Source organism: Xylocopa sonorina, unplaced genomic scaffold (genome assembly GCF_050948175.1).
Source record: "Xylocopa sonorina isolate GNS202 unplaced genomic scaffold, iyXylSono1_principal scaffold0076, whole genome shotgun sequence".
Taxonomy (NCBI): Eukaryota; Metazoa; Arthropoda; class Insecta; order Hymenoptera; family Apidae; genus Xylocopa; species Xylocopa sonorina.
This window is the reverse complement of record NW_027490147.1, coordinates 169896-192700: the sequence shown is the minus strand read 5'-3', so window position 1 is coordinate 192700 and position 22805 is coordinate 169896. Positions and strand designations below refer to the sequence as shown.

Sequence of the window (22805 nt, the reverse complement as noted above, 5' to 3'; positions counted from 1 at the left end):
ACAAACAAATATGCCATGCAAAGTGGTATTGATAAAAAAAACCAAAAAACATCAGAGCTACTGGGTATCCGTTACAATAAGCGAATTAAAGGCATTTATCGGTATATTATTAATTATGGGTACCATACAGATGAAAATAATTCCGGCATAAAATTCGGCAAATGAACCGATAAAAGTAACCGATATCAATGTTAACAACTTGCAAAAAATGATAAGTGTCTAGTAATCGAAGAAAAACTTGGAAAAAAGAAACCTGATCTTGTTTTTTATTGTATTATAATAATGCAAGAAAAGACGTTGATTTGTCGGACCAAATGTCATCCTATTATAATTGCCTAAGAAAAACAGTAAAATGGTAGAAGTAAAATTGTAATACGATCAAGGCCGATAATTTAAATCGGCATTATTTTAAGAATTGTTGCGTTTGATGGGCCACGCAACATTTACGTACGACTGCGTACTATCCCGCCGCGAACGGTATGGTGGAGCGATTCTACCGACAATTAAAATTGACCATCGTATGCCACACCGAGTAGTTCCGGTGTCGTTAGATCGACTGAAACCGGCATACTTGCTCCGCGATAACGAGCAAAGTAATGTTCATGAACCCTCGCCGCAGGGGGTCCCGCAAACACAAAACGCACCTAAACGCGCTTAAACGCGTTACGAGATCGAAAAGGATGTACATAGTAGATCAGAAGCAACAGTTGTAACGTAATTTTTTGCTATAAATAAAACGTAATTATAAGAACGACTGCACCCTAATCCTCACCGAAGGGGGGAGGGGGGGGGGGGGGGGGTGATGTGGCGTCCATCGCCACTTGACAGCGACGAATCCCGACCGAGACCGTTATCATTTCGCACCCCGAAAAGTTTCAGTCGGTGTCCTTAGCCCTACGCGCGACGCACGACACTTGGGGACTCAACGCAAAATATAAACAGGTGGCGCTGAACTGATCAAGTGATTTTCCCATAGTTATAGGAGACGCGATGGGAATCACATACGCCAGGAAAACCCTCTACCATGCAGGCCGAAAAGAGCCCTACGTGCTGGGAACGAAATCAGCAAAAGAAACAGTCGAAGATGACGACATGAACTGCGAGCACAAACACAAAAGCGATCCGAATAAAGAAAAACGAAAAACGAACTGTGTGGAGTTTAATTGTTCATGTCCCAACTATCCCACAGTGTCATTCATCGACAACACGTGGTTGCCAAGAAATTCTGTGATCGCTTCCACAAGTCATTCCACACTGTAATTACCGATGTTAACGGAATGAAAGCTCATACTCTTAACGATCAACTATTTCGGAATTTGTGCTTGGGAAATGATGGAAATTTTCAAGGTTTGCTACTGCATACCGAGGTTTTTTGGCTATCAAAAGGAAACTGTATAAGGCGCTTTTATAATCTCTTTGAATTTCTTGAAAAGAAATCTCGAAACTCAATGACAAACTTAAAGATATCAGGCATGATACTGCATATTTATCAGAACTATTCGCAAAGTTCAACGAACTGAATTTATAGTTGCAGGGAAACCTAATTAAGACAAAGTCCGTGGTATCTACTTTTATTTCAAAGTTGCACAAGCTAGAAAAGAAAGCTGGTCTTAATGATGATGATCTGTAAGCATTTGCTGATCATTTAGACAGGCTGCATAAAGATATGTTAGAACGATTTAAGGATCTTCCTTTCACTGAAATTCCAGATTGAATTAACTGAATTGGAATACGATATCGAACTGAAACCAAAGTTTAGGAAAAGTTGTCAAAAATTTTAGTTAGAGAAGGAAATTTGTGATCGTTACCCTAGACTATGAAGAAAAAAAATATATATAAAAAACTCATAATTGCTTTCCCAACTTCCTATTTGCAGGAACACGGTTTTAGTGCGGTCGTTCGAAGCAAAGAAATCGTTGTTTCGAAACAAAGGTTTGTAAACGTGGAGATTTAACACTCTTGGTTAGTCAGTTCAAACCGAACGTTGAAAAATTGGTCATCTCATCAAATTCATTCATCGCATTAAAACGTTGCTTCACAAAAATTTGTTGCTTTATTGAAATGTAAAAATATTAATGAAGAAATATTTTCAGTTCATTCATTCTTTGTTTAATTATGCATACAGAAGATCTTGTAAAATAAATTATTAAATCAAAGTTGCAATAGCATTGATAGAAGCATTGATACGAAATTCAATATTTAGGTACCGAAGATGCAGAACCTTCGAACGCGATTAAAAGCACAAGAAGAGCGTCCAGATGTCATCCACCAGGAAGGCTAACTAAAGATTTAAAAAAAGACAAATTAGTACCAATTATTGCGGGTGGAAAAAAATCACATCCTCGCCGAAGATGTAGGTATTGCATGCTTGCCTAACAAAAAAATTGGTTATACGCGATATTTTTGCGAATATGTAATGTACCACTGCATAAATTGACTTGTTTCGAACGATACTACATCGTAAAAAAATATTAACATGTATTATTATTAAAAGTATATTTGAATACTACACTTAAATAATGTTCAGACTTGTTTGCTTTCAAGTAGTAAATATTAGTCCGCGTTACTTGCACGGAAAAATGCACGGTGGAGAGCGTGTGAACAGACCCGACGCAGTCGGTCGGCTAAGTGTTAACTCTTGGCACTCCTATATAGTGTGACTCAAACAAATAGATGTCGCGCACACGTTATGAACGCCATAATCTTCATTCGAAGATTGTCACATTTGAGCTTCCACCATTTATTTTTATAATAATTGCCGCTTTACGCTGCTCGAGAGAACTTACTAGATTAGTCGAATATTATAGCAACAAAGCACAAAACCTATCAGTAGAAATACCGAAAGTTCTCATTTTATATAATTTTTTGTATACGTAAGAAATATCGGTCGACAAAGATCCTCTGTATCTCCCTGCGGTTAAGCTCCTCTGCCCAAACAGATTCGGAGAGGCCATGGCGTTCGGGGCGTCCTCGAGGCTAATACTAACAGCCTAAGAAGTGCAAACAAGTAATAGAAATGCCTACAAGATATATCTAGCCATCCAGTTATTTCTACTTTCATAACTTCTTACATATCAGAAGCGGGGCAAACCCTCTAACTTTAACACGGCACAGTGTAAAGTTAAGTATAAGTAAAATAGTATATTATCTACTATATTAGGTTAGGATGAGGATTCAGATAATCTTCTGTCAACCATTTTGTGTGATGCACGTTACGTTAAACTGTTTTTCTTAAACTCTGAAATCGGGAGTCAAAAAGTGCATATTCATCATGCAATCCTTGGGAATTTGAGCAAAGCAACAGTGCTGAGGCAACAGCGGAGAAAGTACGCAATGTATAATATATGGTGAAAGGCTAATAACTGATCGGCCAGTTAGAAATTAATTTATAACATTTTTTAAAGGCGATATTGGAGCAAAATCTACAACAATCTATGGGTACCTCACATCTTAGTAAGCGGAATAAAGAAGATTGGGTAAAAATCAAGCCTCTTTTAAACAGGATTCTAACAGGCGAAAAAAAATGGATAACCTAGGAAAATATAAGGACTAACCACCCCTACCAGATCCAAAAGCAAACATACATGGCAAAAAGATTTTATTCTGTGTACGATTTTTATTGTTGAGGCATAATCTATCACGAAGCCAAATTTAACGATTACTGCGGATAGATATTACGTTCGGCAACTGCAAAGAGCGCAAGAAAAACTCCATGAAAAGCGTCCTGCATTCGTCAATCGCAAAAACGTTATTTTTTTCCTTTGTGACGCAAGAAAAAATTCTTAAACTTGGATCGTTCACGTGTGGTAAAACAGTACCACACTCACCTTACTCCAACAAATGGATCTTGCCCCAACAAATTACCACATTTTCTGTTTCTTGCAGAACTGTTTCAATCAGGTTGTCGAAAACTTCGTCCAGTCCAAGCCAACCACGTTTTGCAAGGAAGGAATTGATAAATTACCAGGAAGGTGGGAGAAGGTTGCGGCTGCGCTGCTTCGGTTTTTGCTGTGCTGTAAAGATGTAGGAAGAAAGAAAGAAGGAAAAGAGAGGGGAAGAACGTTTCGTCCTGGGCCTGCTAGTGGACTCATCAGTAAGGCTACCTAGCAGGCCCTGCCTTAGACGCTGGGATATTAGGGACAGTTCAGAACTTCTATATATTGGAAACGATGGGTCATCGGGTACTTTCAGGAAAGTGTAAATGGTGCTGTCCGTCTAGTGGCGAGTGCCGCCACAAGGTTATACATAGTAGTGGTGAATATATAATAAATTGCCTCCGCCGAAGCGCGTCTCGGAAGGTTGAGGCAATGTTGGAGAAATTCTAAATCGCGTTCGCGAAATTCGCGAAGTCCGCGACGATGTAGGGAAGACGCGAAAAGTCTAAATATCAATAGCACTGCTACCCGTGTGAAATCGCCCGGACGGACACGTCACGTCGATGAGAAGGAGGACATTGCGATTGAAATCTGGGTCCGACATGTCGACGAGGTAGCAGCACACGATGGTTAAGATGACTCTGTTAAATGGGCATACTCGCCAGTGGTGCATGATACGAGAATATGTGTCGCGACAACTTGGGTCGCCGAGATAAAGGTGTATTTAGTCGGCCAATTACGACGGACTATGCCGTTCTCACGGATGTTACGGGAAGCTGACTTGTGCTTGCAGGCGAAATCGCTTGCCGATTACTGCTTCCAAACCTTAGACGGCGACTAGATATTAAACTGAACGACGAAAAGATCAACGACATGGTTATCTTCGGGATTTCCGACGAAGCTCTCCCAACGAATTGTGCGCGACAGGAAAAACGAAAAAGATACGGAAAGTAAGTTTTCTTTAAGTTTCCGATATTATAGTAAGAAGAAAAGAAGAGCAAAACGAAGATAGCAGAGAAGCAGCAGTCTATAAACCAATAAAATGCTATAACTGTGGCAAAGCAGGTCACATGGTTAATTATTGTTTTCGCGTTGCGACAGTTTCGAGTTTATCAGCTGAGGATTAATTTCACGGCAGCAAGTGACTGCAACGTATTACGGACAACCATTTTGAAGAAAGATTTATTGCCGCGCATAGGTCGATGGTGGCTCGAAGTTCAAGAGTATACGTTTAAGCGTGTTAAAGCGAGATAAATTGTGCAGATATTTGTCTGACGATAAAATAGAATGGATTGTTCCGAGGAACGCAAGATTGTAGATTTGCAGATTACGTTATGACGGGGCTGGACACTTGAGTTCAAAGAAAGTGCTGGAACGGATTCAGTGAAATTATTCGTTTTCTCATGTTTAAGCTGTGCATACTAAAGCATCTGTGGCGGCCTTTCGACACTCGCCACTAGAGGGACAGCACCGTTTACACTTTCCTGAAAGTACCCGATGACCCATCCTTTCCAATATATAGAAGATCTGACCTGTCCCTAATATCCCAGCGTCTAAGGCAAGGCCTGCTAGGTAGCCTTACTGATGAGTCCACTAGCAGGCCCAGGACGAAACGTTCTTCCCCTCTCTTTTCCTTCCTTCTTTCCTCTTCTATTCTACAGCAAACCGAAGCAACGCCGCTTCACATCAAATTTGATAACCGAAGTTTCCGATATTTCACTTCGACCGTTCTTCTCTATCGTATCGTTCTAATTTAAGCCATTTTAAAGCAATTGAAAAATAAAGAAGCTGGATAGGTGAGTTCCACGTAAGTTAAAAACGAGCAAACGTCAGCAAAGGAATCGCTTCGAGGTTTGCTGTTCTTTAGTGTCACGACTAAAAAAAGGCGATCCATTTTTGCGCCGGATGGTTACATCCTATGAAAGGTAGATACTTTTCGATAATCGCAAGCGTTTGGCATAATGGTTGGATAAAGGTGAAGCGCTAAAACGCACCCCAAAACCGAGCTCATACACCAAAAGAAATTAATGGTGTCTGTTTGGTAATCCAACGCGGATGTTATTCACGATAATTTTGAAACACAGACAATCGATAACGGCGGACCTTTATTGCATTCACTTAGAAGAAATGATGAGGTAGCCGCAGAATAAACAGCTGAGATTGATGAACAGGGACAAATCAATTCTCCTGCAGGACAACGATCGACCACACGTTGCAAGATCTACGTTACTGAAACTACAGGAACTGGACCTAGAAACACTTTGTCACCGTGCGTTGGACAATTTTTTGCACGAAAGAATATGTAATTTCCCACATGCGATGGTAAACGCTTTTCGCGATTTCATCACCAGTTGCCCTCGAGACTTGTTCGCTAGCAGTATTATCGTCAGTCATTGCAACCGACCGGATCAAGCCATGGATTACGATCCAAGGAGAATACCACGACGATTAAACATTGTTTAACATGTTGAGTGTGACGCCGATTTTGCTATACTTTCCGCTCAGGCGGCAACGCGTGTGCATTTGACTACGCTAAACTACGTTAAACTAGACCACGCAACACACCGCAACAGACGATTCTCTTTTTTCACTGTTTCTTTGTCGTTCGGACTGTGACAATGGTGCAGCCAATGCACGTGTATACCATGTATAAACATGAGATAATGGAGTGGGGAATGCCAGAGGAACAAAAGAGCGAACACCAAGAAACGATCAGCCCGAGGAAGCCACGGGAATAGAAAGATTCACTGCAGCAGAGAGAGTTTAGTTTTACAGTGACTATTTTGAAAAAGTTTTGTCACCATCAACTAAAAATGTTGAGAGGACGAAGAGATAGTAACTCATTGAGTGAGCCATCTGATAGTTCACTAAGGAATATTGAAGCTAATGCTCCAAAAGAGTGGTTTGATCCGTGAGGCAACCAACCAAACATAGGTGCCAAACTCTCTAATGAAAAAGTGCAAAATTGTAGAAGAGTGGAAGATTTTTATGGCCTTTGTGTAACAGATAAAATGTTTGAACATATAAGCGAACAAACTAATATTTATGACTTACGAAAAGGAATTGCTTCCAAACGTGTCGAAAAATAGGTGCCAACAGATAAAGACGAGATAAAGTGGTTTTTTGGAGTGATTTTATGGATGGATACCATTCCGTAGACGGATCATATTTAGACGGTACATGGAACAAAAGAGACACAAATATGGGATAAAAATATTTCAATTGTGCTGCGACAATAATTACACTTATAACTCTCGCATCTACACCGGTAAATCATTGGAAAAGGAAAATACAACAATTACAAATGTTGTCATGAATTTATGTGAAAATGTGTTTGATAAAGGCCATACTTTATACACGAACAGTTATTACACGAGTGTGGATTTAGCGAACAGACTCATATAAAAAAATACGCATTTGGTTAGTACTCTTCGACCAAATCGCAAAGACAATCCAGATGAAGTTCTGACTGGCAAACTGCGACGCAGAGAAGTCGTTGCTCAAGAAAACAGTAAAGCAATTACGATCATGAAATGAAAAGACAAGAGGGATGTTTCAGTTCTTTCGACCAAGCATTCTGATGAAATGGAAAACGTAACAACAAAAACAGGGGTTTGTTGTAAACGAAAAGTTATTACTGATTATAATAAAGGAAAAACAGCGATTGATCTGTCTGATCAAATGGGTGCTTACAGTAGTCCACTTAGAAGATCACTAAAATGGTACAAAAAACTAATATTCGACCTTCTTTTGAATGCCGCTGTGAATGCATTCCGAAAACAATTTGTTTACGCCAGAACGGGTATGTCACCCACCTTGGCGTTAGTTATTAGGGACTCTTGCCCGTTTGTAAATAGTCATTAGTCTTAGTTAGGTCCAGAGCAACCTAATAATAATTATTTCGAGACCATGGCATTTGTAGTTTTTTCAGAACTAGAATTCCCATCTCTGCTTATTATACAAGAAACCCTTCGGTTGATTTACTTCGTGGTCACAGCTGAAGTGTCTCTTAAGGTTATCGCTGACTCCGGTCGTTGATGGAGACACACGGAATTTCCGCGTGCATCACTCAAGGGCAACATGGCGCCTAAGAGCGAGCTCGATTTGGGAGGTGGCCACTTAGTTCAGATTTTGTCCAATAGTATAATTCGGCCGTTTCCCTCACCACTCCGAATAGTTTGATTTTTTGACCTATCCGTGTGTCTCAACCCCCACAACGACATAGTTAGAATTGTAATTTTTCCGGATCGCGCTGGGAGACTGGACTTAGCGCTCCAGCGGTCAAGACGTGTATAATAAAGAGTGAGACAGAACCCACAATCTCAGTTTTGTTCCTTCCACCATCAAGAAGGTGGTCCTACGATTATTGGAACACAGTTTCTTAGTCGGCACACCGTTGTGCAAAAACGGCCAAGCCCGAACCTTCGGTATCCATTCCGAAAGCCGTGGGCAATACCAAACAATTACCGAACTACAACCGTGAAGGACGGTTATCAAATAGAGATTTACCACAAAGATTGCAGGCTCAACATTAGAGTCATTTTCCCAAGCATATAGATCCAACGCCGTCGAACCAACACCCAAAACGAAGATGTGTAATTTGCACAAAGCATAAACAACGCAATGAGACAACGTGGGAATGCAAAAAGTGTAAAGTTGCATTAACACTTTTACCACTGCAGTACCAAGATGTTTTGAGAGATACCATACCATCGAAGATTACTAAATTTTTGTATTGAAATTAAAATGTTATTATTAATGTATTATTCAATTTGCAACAATAAATTTTTTTTTGTTTAATAATCAACTAATCATAATTATTTCTCAAACATCTTGCAAAATTAATTGTACCGCGCACGTATATATACAAATCATAGGAAGTTTGCGATTTGTACAGTTTCGAACGCTCAGCCAAGCTGTGGATGTCCCTGCGCGCGACCGACCTTGGTGTCGCTTTGGGTCCGCACAGTTGGAAATTAAACCGTAAGGCAAGGGGTTAAGGCTATTTTTTATGATATTTGAACCGAAAGTGTAGTCAAATCTTGCTCTTTCGGGGAAGTATGGAATGTATGTTACTATTACTGTAACGAGCGTTATCATTGTTATCATTGATCCAAATAAAATAACCAGATTTTTGAAATACGTGTTGTTTTCAGAAGAATAATACACATCAACTTGTCAAATAACGTGTTTATAACGGATATTTCAAAAATAATATTCTTAGACCATTTATTTTTATGTTTTGATGCTATTATTTGATTATCCATATCCATGGAAAATTAGAGTAAAAGTAGTGCGCATGTCAGTGCACCAAACATATCAAACACACCTTCCGAAACCTAAAAAGTTGCAAATGAAAAATGCGCCCAAGAGATAGAACTTGGATTTGTTCGACGTTTAAGTGCAGGCATTTGTCTAATATTATACACAATATTATATACATATAATTACCAGTATTAATGTAAGAAGTTGAAGGAAAATGGAGTAATAACTCGATGGTTCAACGTCTACTGGGGGTATTTATTAGTGTCTCACCCGAAGGTTTGTACAGAAATGCCTTCTTAGTCCATTCGTACTAGCCTCGAGGACACCCTCAACGTCATGGCCCATTCGTATGTTTAGGCAAGGCCCCGGGGAGGGGCGATGGCGCAGGGAAATGCACACGGCCCTCGTCGGCCGCCCGTGCACCCTGTTACCCGATATTTCTTACATTAATAAACGATTTACATTTGAAAAAACTATTCTTTCTTATTTAATCGAAACTTTAATGATACTGCAATTCACAGTTATAAATTGTCCACCCTGTACACAAACATTTAAATTGCACGACTATGGTAAGTAACAGTGACTATGTATTCGCTTGATCGTTTATCATGATAGCTTTATTATTTTCTCGGTAGATGGCTGTAGTGATCGATCAAACAATTTCAAATTTATGTTCGTTGTAAAGGTGACATTTCACACTAAAAAAATTCTTTTGCTGTTTTTTGTTTGTTCTGTGGCGGCTACGATTCCGGGTATTTTCTAGTCGTAAATTTTCTAAAAAAATAACAATGCGTTCCTACGATACAGCGCAGGTCTGGTCACCGCGGGTTAGCACATGGCGACCAGGCCCGCGCATTTCCTAAACCCGATACCCGTCTGGTTTGTGTCCATCATCTGGGCCAAGTAATTGTTTCCTTTAAGATTTCGTCGCGACTGAGCGTTGCCCAGTCACGTACGGCAGATCTTTAACCTTGGTTTATTTATGACCAATTTCCGTCCGTTGCGTTTCGTGGAAACGTTCACTCTCCTCGTTCGTGCATCTATCCTTTTCATTCTGGGATTTTCCATCCTCCTCTATACGCATTTTTAAGGGACGACATCTTCGTCCTCGCGACAGTTCGATTCAGACAATTCGGTGAGAACAACACTAGCACACAGTTCGGTTAGAACAAGTCTAGCACACAGTTCGGTTAGAACGATTCGATCAGAATAGTTCGGTTAGAACAGTTCGGCTAGAACACCCCGTTCGGTTAGAACAACCTCCATATTCGTCAAGAATTATGAGGTCAATTAGAGTTTCATTAGAGTCGCGTAGCGACGTGAAAGGAATCGTAGCCATAGCACCGCCCCCAATATTTAAAGACTTGTTGTTTCGTTATTGTTGACTGTTTTATATTAAATTGAGAGCAAAAAGGTTGAGTGTGATTCTTTACTCCCGTTACATTGCCCTCAGTTCCATTCAGTTTTGAGTTACAAGGTGTTAACAATGGAAGTCAACAAAGAGAAAATTCGGTTCATTTTACAATTTTTCTTTGATAATGGCGAAAATGCAAGCCAGGCCGCTGAAATTATGAATGGTGTTTATAGTGCCGATACTGTAACAGCTAATTACGTGCAATTTTGGTTTCGTCGATTACGTTCAGGCATTTTTTATGTTAAAGATGCAACTCGCATAGGCAGGCCCGTCGTCAAAAATGTTGATAAAATCACAGAAATAATCGAAGTTGACCGGCATGTTAACAGTCGTAACATCGCCCAGGAGCTAAAGATCGACCATAAAACAGTTTTAAACCATTTGCGCAAAGCTGGATTCAAAAAGAAGCTCGATTTTAGGGTGTCACACCAATTAGCACCAAAAAACATGATGGATGGAATTTCCATCTGCGAAGTCTTGGCCAAACGGAATGAAATCGACCCATTTCTTAAACGGATGGTGACTGGAGATAAGAAATGAGTCACATACGACAATATTGTGCGAAAACGATCGTGGTCAAAGCTTGGTGAAGCAGCTCAAACAGTGGCCAAACCAGGACTAACGGGCAAGAAGGTTCTACTGTGTATTTGGCGGGACTTGAAAGGAATCATTTATTATGAGGTGCTTCCGTATGGGCAAACACTAAATTCAGATCTCTACTGTCAACAATTGGACCGTTTGAAGCTAGCGATTGACCAGAAACGGCCAGAATTGGCCAACAGAAGAGGTGTTGTGTTTCATCAGGACAACGCAAGGCCACACACGTCTGTAGTGACGCGCCAGAAACTCCGGGAGCTTGGTTGGGATGTTTTAATGCATCCACCATATAGTCCGGACCTGGCACCAAGCAATTACCACCTTTTTTTCGCATTGTAAAACTTCCTGAGTGATAAGAAATTGGGATCAAGAGAAGATTGTGAAAATCGATTACTAGAGTTTTTCGCCAATAAGGGCCAATACTTCTATGAGAGAGGTATTATGAAGCTACTTTTAAAATGGCAACAAATTATATAACAAAACGGTGCATCGGACAATCCGAAACATCTTACATAAAGTCTTGAATTTCACACAAAAATGGATTTCTTTTTCCGCAACCTAATATATCATAAGGTTCAACGCCTTAGCGCGTAAATGTGTCCTTGTTAAAATAAACCTGTCGCATCGCGAAAATGGTGGTCGTCCTCCTAATTTTATAGAAGCAAGTTTAAGGTACGGACGCAAATAATTATCTATTTTAAAAATGTTTAAATATCAAACACTTCTTTGACTTTTAAAGTTGGAAATTTGAAATTTTTGCGTTAAATAAAAAGCGGCGGACGGAGATAAAAACATGAGACGATCTAATTTGACACACGAGACATGTTTCTACAAGTCGTCAGAAAGTGCAGTGTTTCCTTAATTGTTCGCGAAAGATATTTTCAACTCCAAAATTGATTTTCATTTTTATTCATTTTAAACTAGAATGTTATTTAAAAAAAGTTAATCAAACTTCGAGAACAATGGATAAGAAAATATCAATTAAAGAGAAACATCGTTCCTAAGGAATATAATCTTAAAGGACACTATGATATAAATCATAAAACAGAATATGAGCAATACGTTACAAAATTTGTTGAAGACTATTCAACTGCTGTAAAAGTTAGTTGTTAATTGCCAACGTTTAATTTAACGTTGGTGTGGTTGAGGAATTAACTGTTATAGAAAATGATCCTCAACGACTTGTATTCCTTATAAATTATATTTCGGTAACTATTGGGGAGTGCAGTAATTAATGAAACGTTCGACAAGCAATTTGGTATGTGTATCCTATGATGTTTCGTATGTTTTTAACTTTTAACTCCCTTTCCTATGGATGACGAGATCTTATAAAGGTTCGCCGGTGGGTGTGTTCTTTAGTTAGGACATGCGGATTTGTCATTGGACATTCTACGAAATTTGATGAGGGAAGCGACTGTCGAAGATTATTGGTTAATGTAAATTCTGATCTGAAGGACGGATCAATAGTTGCTGTTTTATGAATTAGCGCATCTGCTTGAACCTCTCTTTGCTTTAGGCTATGTTTCAACAAATAAAATTTAATGGGTCTTAACATTAGTTATACAGACATCATCACATTTCTGAAGGAGAATTTATTACCGAATGCTTAATTCTGTGCTGCGGAAGTATTCTATCCAGTAGAAATAAAAAAATTTCAAGATGTAAATTTAAATCGAAATACTATAGCTAACGGAGTTGATGAACATTTTAAGCCTACTCTGTTGCAATTGATAAAAGTACAGATATTCGAAATATTGTACAGCTGCCCGTTTTTATTTGCGGATACGATGTTAATTTAAAAATAATTGAAAAATATGTGGAGATCATCCGTATGCGTAATGCAAGCTGATATTTTTTACAAGGACTTATGGAAGTTTTGAACAAGTATAATTCATCTATTTACTATTGGAAAAGTTGGTTTGTATCGTAATCGATGATGCACCTACTATGATCGGTATTACTAAAGCTGTTGTAATAATAATTTTGAACATTTTCATTGCATTATTCACCAGCAAATATCGTGCTCAAAAATTTTAGATATCAGATATGTTTTAAATTAAGAATAGTCACCAAAAATGTAAATTATATTCAAGCACGTGAACTCATCGTCAGTTTACTTTATTTTTGGAGGCATAAAGTGTTAAAACGATTCTTCAAATTGCTGGACGGATTCAGAATTTCCTTGGAAACAAAAAATTCTGAATGTGCCGATTTAAAAGATGGACAATGGATAAAGGACTATTTCTAATTATATTCACTATTGATAATTTTAACGTTTTCAACCAGAAATTATTACTTTGGCGAAAACAACCAGAAAAAAAAACTTGTCTGACTTTGAAAGCTGTCTGAAAGAATATCTATTGCTTAAGTTACCTAAATTAAAATTTACAGAATATGCTCACCAACTAAAATTGTTAGAAACGGAATTCGATCGAAGTGATGCTTTGCTAAAGCAAAAATTTATGGGAGTTGAAATTCTAGATTTTTATACATATTTATTTATAGATCGGTTTCCGAAAATCGTTATGATTATCGTTTGTTACGCGTATATTGGCCATATTCGGAACCACTTACTTATGGGAGCAACTATTTTCCTTAATGAAAAGTAACAAAAATTCAGAAAGATCAAGATTAACCGATTAACATTTATCAATTTTGAGAATTGCATCAGCTCAAGATATTCAACCAAATTTGCGTTACTAAAATTCAATACAAAAATACAAATACGTCAAAATTAGGTGTTACCCCGACGGATTTTTCCGGGGTCTTACCTCTACTACCAAATGTACCGACCATCTCTACACCTAAGGAGAAGCAGCAAGCGGATTGGCTCGTGGCTGCTTCAGACTTTAGTGTACAGGTAACCCACCTATAACACGGTAGTTAGGTTCCTAAAAAATGCCGTGTTGTGTGAAACCGTGTTGTATGAGACCCAGAGCTAGTACAAAGAGGGATTACGTTCCAAAAACTTATTAAAAACAAATAGTTTTTTTTAATTCTACATAAACAACTTAATTTTTATTAAAAATATAAATATATGTATAACACAAAGCAAAAATAACAAAAAATACTATTTTAATCTAACGCAACTCTAATTTAATGAATTTCTTCGTCGTCACTGCTCAGTATAATCTCAACCGATAAGCTTAGTAAAAATGTAAAACAAGTTAGTGTTGAAACATCCTAAAACATCAACTAAACATAAATAAATAGATTATTTGTACAAAGAAATATAGAGTTGGATTTGTTGAAGACTCGTTTTCGTTCGGCACTCACCCAACACTTAAAACATTACAAGAAAATCGTCTTTAGTATTCCAACCGAGCAACTATGCAAGGCGAAGCTACGCAACGGACGCAACGAAACCTATTACCACACAAAATTGTATTCAAGGTAAACTACATTTCACTCGCGAGAGTTTCAGTTATTTAAAGTCGTTATTAAAATAAGTCTAACTAAATAAAAGTCTAACTAAAATAACGGCCAAGAAAGAGAAGACGATCGTGAAGTGACCGACCAATTCACTTCCGGCACAAAACGACCAATATATTCCATACAAAAATTATGGAACATTATATAGCGTTGAATCTGATGTAAAAAATAATTTTGAAAATGGTGTACACATACCTGAGACCTGTTGAGCTGGTTGTTTCTTAAATTACCCACAGTTGCACCGCCTACCGCGACAACACTGACAGGGCTAAGGACATTCTCGGACCGAGTCCCGGCCATCGTGCGACTCTGCTCAACATTGAATTTCAAAGTGTAATACACCCTGCTCACTTTTCTCCTTTTCTGGTATATATTATTTCCGCACCTAATTCGAAACTTCACCGTTCACGTTCCTCCCCCTTTTTTTTTTATTTTCCTCCACCTGGCTTTTCCCGCCTCAAGTTTACCGTCCTATTCTTTACGAATCTTACTTTCCTCTTTTCTCTATCACAATTCAGTATTTCGTTACTACGTATTCCTCTTTCCACTCATTCCATATTTTTGCTTTTTTTCCTTTTATCACCAATTTCTAATCTTTCTTTTACTTCTTTTCATTTTACACATTTGACGTAGACACGTTTTTTATTTTTTCGCTTTCAGCTTTGCGTATCCTCCCTTGCCATTTATTCCCCATTCTTGTTATATTTCCCACCGCCGTAATGTCCACCGACAATGACTAACAAAGCGCGACTTCCATGCTTTTATTATCCCCTTTTCAGTGCGTTACGCGCGCTTGTCTCATTCTCCTCAACAAACATCACTCCACATCACCTTTTATTTCTTTTCTAATACGTTTCAGTTGGATATCCCTTTGATGAAGAATTTTTTACTATCACTCGTTTTACTTTAGTCTATGCCTTTAATAGCTTTATCCACATTGGCAAAAACAAAACAAACTTGCATTCGAAATCTTCCTTATCGTAACCGCCTACCAAGCCAGTGGGCAGTGTCGATAAAACCGGCAATCCGATCTTGCTTCACATTATCAATCTTGAGACTGTACAGAAACACCATGTTATTCCGTCTTCAGAAATTGATCACAAACAAAATCTTGGAAACCGATGAATTCATTCAAACAGATTACACTGAATTAGTTCGGCGCACTAAGAGTTCAAAGAGAAAGCGATTGAACACGAACAATCCTCTCTCGTCTCCATTTAGCAGCACAAGAAATCACGATTCGACTTTGTCCACAACGAGTTCAATTCTGATTTCCTCCGTTACGCTGTGTCAGAAACACCTGTTCAAAATCCGAGGATAAAAAACACAACGTGACGGCGGTATGTACTTTTCTTACACGTTCCTTTGCATTCTTTCTCTCACGCTCTCGCGTGTGAACGTTAGAAAGTATACTGACGCTTGTTCCAAAAACATTGCTTCATAAGATCCATTCACGTGAGAAAATACACGATTAAAATTCCCAATATCTACTAAATGTGTCTATGCGTAACGCTTGAATACAATAAAAAATTATTCAAACAACCGAGTCGAAATTTCATTTTTAAGGAAACCATTCATGTAAATTATTGTTTGGACATTTATTTCCTTTTTACGTATAATGGTGTAACTTGCGTGGTTATTTTTCAACGCAGCAAACACCACTAAAAATTTTGACAGAAGCCTGCAGCAGACTTTACTAAATTGAATGACATTTAAAAGTCTAAATATACATAGTGTGCAACAAGATTAGTTCGTTCTTATTCCTGATTAATTTCTTGGAAGTAAAATGAGGAATAAATCGATTTCGATGTCGTTAACGCTGTAGGAACATAACAGTTTTGTAACAATGCAATATTTTCGAAGAATATTGTCGAGAACATTGACAATGTAACTCGCAACTGACCTAAAACTAACTGTATGAGAACGTTTACGTTGCAAATTATCGTCGCCCTGGCGACCAACCGTTTTGAAAAACGGTACTTCTCTCCTCTCTGTTTCTACATCTCTGCGCGATGATTTACATGATCCGACAACGTAACAAGTTTAGATCGAAATTCGTTGTCAATATTGAGAATTGCAGATTTGTATATGACGTTCGCAAGAACACATTATTTTCATTAAAAAGAAGAAAACGTTCTTCTTTATTTGTGATACAAAACTCTTATCTAATCTATGTTGTTTCAAATATTTAAATCGACACATACATATCGAAAAACATAATATAATTAAATTTGATTTATTTCAATTTCTTTAAAAGAATACCGAGAATGTAAATAATATTCAGCTATTAGAAAAAAAGTGAAACCTTCCCAGAAACAGAAAACAACCATGTCTGAGAAATAATAGATTTTTACTAAATTATTATTCAATAATCTTTTAAATAATCATTTCTGAACTACGTCAAATATTCAAGAAGTAGAAAGTAACATTTCTAATCTCCATTCTTGATACTATGTAATAAGCTATTTAAATGATCAACAATTGCAACAAGTATTTGATGGAAGAAGCGAGAAATAATTAACAGAAAAGCGAATGATACATACACACATACTGTCAGAACGATACATTCCATTCGACGGTGTGTTTAACAATGTTCACGACGAAGACAACAGAGGAACCGTTAACTCTTTAACCTGATTCTTAAATGATTCCAAATCAGTGAGAAAGCCTCGTACAATCTAGTTTTAAAAGAAGGCATCCACGCGAGGCATCTATCCGATGGCAACCAGTGGCAACTAGTATGGAAGGCTGTCGAGTAGATAGAAGCTATCTTGTACCTCAGAGTCACACCTCGTATTAGTCAAATTAACCTTTCAAACGAACTGGGTCACCACTTACACATAGTAATAATTATCATTTTCCGCACTTTTACGCACAATATTCACTAGTGTTTACAAGAAAAAACTAGGTCGAGACAGGATACGACGATCCCGAAGAAAAAACTTCTAAAAACAAGACATCTCGAGCACGATAGCGGCTCCACTGGTGCACGAAATGTAAAACGTGAACCGCAGAACCTTCGCGAGCGCACTCATGCAGCTGAGAGTAAAACTCAACTGAATGAGAGCACCAATCATATTTCAGTTCCATTTGAAAACGAATAATAAACTATCTGCAAATACTATCTACATGTAGCATAGATTAAATCGAGATAAATATATTTAGCAAAGAAAGGAAATAAAAAGGATAACTGAAGACGAGGGTGGATGAGAAATAACTGCCCTTCTAACTTTACTTATCCCTTTTCCTAACAGATGCAATTGCCACCATAGATACGATTTTTTATTGTATTATTCGGTATCGATTAATTATATTTTGTAATTTTATATCATTTTTACCACCTTATATATAAATACAAATGTGGTAGAAAATAAAAAACATAAGAAATGTACTAAGACATAATAAAAAAATGTAATAAGAAATGTATGATCTCAAAATTATTATTTTTTTTTAAATATGGCTCTCATTCTGTTTACTGTGTATTTTAACATGGGCTAATTTCCATTTATTACAAGGAAAATACATGTTAAAAATATAAAAATTGCATAAAAAATAAAAAAAACAGTTCATAAGTCTGAAAATATTGAATCGATAAAATTTTAGTATGACAATTCAGCTATTTTAAAACTACCATTTTCGCAACATTTCATTAAAAACACGTTTTTGTAACATTAAAGTAAGTTTTTCTCATTTTTACAGTAATTACATTTAACATAATATTTAATATAAATATTTCAAAATGATCAAGCGCAAAAATGTTAAAATATTTCAAAATGAAACAAAATATCAATATTTAAATAAAAATTATAGTTAATTAATCAAATTTAATATAAATTTAATTTTTAACTAAATTTTGTTACAAATTTGGGCAAAAATTACAAATAATTCCTTTAACTGTTTTGACATGCTTCATATTACAACATATTTTACAAAGTTTAAAAAAAAAATCTATTAATGTAACAAAAGGTACATAATATGTACTAAAATAAATCTTTACAATATTGCTCTTTAATATATTAATGTTAATATACATAATGTAATATTATAAATATTATAGGTATTTTTAATAATTATTGAAACTAGGAAAAATCTAAATATGGTGACATATATATGCAATTTATTTCATACCACATCCTTACATCATAGTTGTAACTTACCCATTATACTTCTATAAAATGTTCATCCATCATTTATCTAATAAACAAGGAGTTAACTGGTCAAAAGTAGGAGTATATGTTTACTACAATTTCTTTTTAATATTCTCTGTTTCGTTTCTAAAAATTTTTGAATAGTTTTAACTCTACATGTATGTATAATAGTAATTTTGAAAAATAGAACGAAAAATTAAAATCAAAAGATGAGATAATGAGATATATAAAGATAGTAATTCATTTTTTAATAAGAAAACACATGTAAAATGTGTAGAATAATTGCTTAATATGAATATTCGTGAAACCATAAAATCATAAAATATATGTTAAGATATACATATACATTTTAATTATATAATATATATATTGATATAAAACTTTTATGTGTTATCATAAATTTAGTACTTTTGTAGATTTACATTGATAATTTATATAATTTCTTATATAATAGTTCTAACACATTTACAGAGAAAAACAAAGCAAAAGTTTATAATCTGTAGGATAGATGGTATTCACTGAATGATAAAAATAAGTCTTTGTAAACATGAATTGTAAAATTAATATTTTTAAAAAATATAAATAAATTTTTATTTTAATCACTATAAGCGACTTTCTCATTTCAGAAGCTATTGTACTCATCAGTTTGATAATTATTATGTGCAAATAAAGTAATTTTTATAAACTTTAAACTTCAAATTCTGATTATGTAAAATATTAATAATTTAAGATTTAAGATTTTTCACCAAACATTGTAGTAAAAAAAGTTAAATTAATACAATCATCAAGAAAATGATAGAGGCAAGTGTTTTCACTATTTCATAAGCATAATGTTATGAATTTAATAATTATCTAATATTTTCATTGCTTTTTTTAATCTTTTCTTGACACATTTTTATATTTTTGCCGTTTCTAATGCAACAGTGGATAATTAATATATAATAATGATGAGATTTTGTGGAAGAATTCAATCATAAAGACATCATTGCAACGTCCTATTAATGTTTCTTAAGTATCTACTTATAACCAGAATAATAAATATTTAGTAACCATTAGTATTTGGAAACTGTGTTTAATTTCATATTTCTTATTACTAAACGTGTTAATGTCTTAAATTTTGTGAATAGATATTACAATTGTCAACCTCTTTATACATAGTTTCAACCAAACAAATCTATCAGAGCTGAGCATCAAATTTTTATTTTCTTCTATTTCTCTTCTCTCTTCAAGAATTTATATTCCCCTGTATTGCATATTTTATTGCATATGTATATTACATATTTTTGTACTTTTATTTCTTTCCAATTAAGGCAATTTGGCAAACTACCAAACAATTAGCGAAAGTCAAACTAACATGTTCTCAACAATATCGATATACACTGCGAAATATTATACCAATGTATAAACAACGATGTTTTTCTTTCTATTAATCATAAGAAATTTGTGATTTAATTATAATAACTTTTCAATTTCTATTTTCTTTTTCATATATATGCAATGTATAGTTCTAAAAATATTTCAGTATAAATATTTTTCTTGGCTTGATTTTTCTAAATCCATAAAATATCTCCACCTATTAAAATGATTTGAAATGACCGCTTAAACATTGCAGCCATAGCATTCAAAACATTCAAATTTTATAAAGAAAACTTAATGTGTGAAACTCAGAAAATTTAATGTATGAGATTGATGCATAAATATATAATAAGTCAATATAAGTCGATATAAATCAATAGAATGTTTCTTCAATTTAACTCCTCCTTAATTGTCATTGGTAAGAATTAATAATTATGACATTTAAGGAGGAATTTTTTTTGTTTTTTAACGATGGAATGGATTTACAATAATAATATTCAAACTTCATTACCTGTCATAAAATATTAAGTATATACACTTGTAAGATATTTAATATATAAATGTAAAACATCAAAGAAGGGCGTCAAGTGTCATAAAAAACAATTGTATTACTTGAACAAAATTAGATAAAGCCAATGTATAATAATTCCTCTTATGCTTAAATTTAACGTAATTTACTATACACAACACTTTATATTTATGGAAATATCTTTCTCTCAAAAAAACCTAGACTTGGGAAGAATTTAATTCTTCACAAACATTCAATGTATCATTGAAAGTAATACAGCAGAGATAGTAGACCGTCATTTCACAAATTTCGTTCGTTTCTTATGCATAAACTACATTGATATTTTATTTTTTCAAAGTAATTAGCAAAAGAAAGTAATAATGGTTGAAAGAACTTATCAAAGACCACTAAAGTTAACCACTACCCAATTAAATATATAATGATTGAATATAGAATCGCAAAAAAATTTGAAATTAATGATTTTTAGTAGATTATAAATCAAGAAGAAAACAACACAGGAAATGCCAGTGATGGTAATGTTTCAATAGATATTATAGAAAGTAATCTGTAAGTAGCAGAAAAATAACATTTCAAATGAAAACAAATCATTTTACTATTTTTCTACTCTCTATATACATACACAAACATATATATGTATCTAGTTTCATGTAACTGTATATTAAGCATGTACATATTTAAATATTTGCATGATGTATTTTTTAATATTGAAGGAGTAAATTTTCATACTTTCTCAAATATTTCAATAATTATTTAATAGTTAAATTACTTCTATATAAAGAAGCTATAAAAACATTATTTGTATTATTTCAAACTTCTTAGGTTTCTTGTTTTGTATAAATTTAAATTTTAATAAGATGAGTTAATTATATATTAAGTATAAGTTTTGAAGAAATTATATGCGTTTGCAATGCTTTGTTTACAAAACTGACATTTCATGTCCACCAAACAAACATTCGTCTTTCATGGATTTACACTTATGGAGTGATATGTGCTTTCTTACTACTACCTGTATAGTGGAATTACTAGCCTCTCATTTTGGGTATGTACTAAAAAAAAAAAAACGATAAAAATGATGTCTCTCAGTTAGTTTTATTTAATTATCTCTTTCATGATATTTGATAAATCAAGTAATATAATTAATGTGCATTTAAACAAGTACAAAGAGTAGGAGGTGGTCTCAAGGACTCATAAAATGCAATTAGGCGGGTATTGAATTCGCTGAACAAAACTGCAGCGATGCATATATTTGTACAAAAACTATGACTATATATAATATAATACAAATATAAATGTAAATATAAACATATTTATATCCACATTTATATTTATACTTATTATTTGTATTCATATAATATTTATATATGTATAATATGTGTGTATACACCATATAGAAGCAATGTCTTCAGGAATCCTGGATTAGCTGCTTGAAATTTAATAAACAATTAAATTCTTTTAATATAATCACTGAGAATTAATCAGTGATTATCTCTATTGTTTGTAGAAATAACAAAGATAGGAGCTTAAAAGTAGTAAATAGTATACATTTCATCTACTTTATGAATGCCATGAATTTCCTTTCAAACATTTAATCTAATACATTGTTTTATTGATTAGTTGAATGCATTATTTCACCTAAACGTTTTAATACATATATATTGTATTATGTATCTGATTTATAATGATTTTTCCCTTATATTGAATTACAAATTAAAGTAATACTTCAAGCAAACTTATTTCATTTGTGTATATTTTTTTTATTTAAAAATAACTTCACGTTTCTAACCATTTCTAATAATGTCATTACAATAAAAATCTTACCATGTATACATTAGGGTATAATATTTTTACATTGTGATTTGTGTTGACAGTATTTTTATTTTTACTAAACCACAGGGTATTAGCATCATATTTAATAATATTCCACTTAAAATAGTACTTTTCAGGTTTTAATGAAAATATTCGTAATACTTTCTCAACATATTTTATAATTGGGAATTTAAAAATAAATGAATAGGGATAGATCTATCTCAATTGCCCAGATGCAAACAGCTGCAACCTGCTTAAGTGTTTCCAAATGCACGGTTATTTATTAAAATATGATACCTAAATTTTTTCATTTACTTGTTAATTGTAGTATCAATTTATCATTGTAACATCAATAAAATATACTATAAAAATTGGCAGTGTGC

General features: G+C 34.8%; 1 protein-coding gene across 1 annotated transcript in view; it reads right to left on the bottom strand.

The window, feature by feature from the left end:
* The window catches only part of LOC143432259 (uncharacterized), a 132325-nt gene extending 117382 nt beyond the window's left edge, over positions 1 to 14943 (bottom strand). Inside the window, exon 1 of the mRNA XM_076909035.1 lies at positions 14779 to 14943. Within this exon, the coding sequence (XP_076765150.1) occupies positions 14779 to 14883 (105 nt within the window). The 5' untranslated portion in view covers positions 14884 to 14943. The remainder of the gene's footprint in view (positions 1 to 14778) is intronic.
* Between the last annotated feature and the right edge of the window lie 7862 nt (positions 14944 to 22805).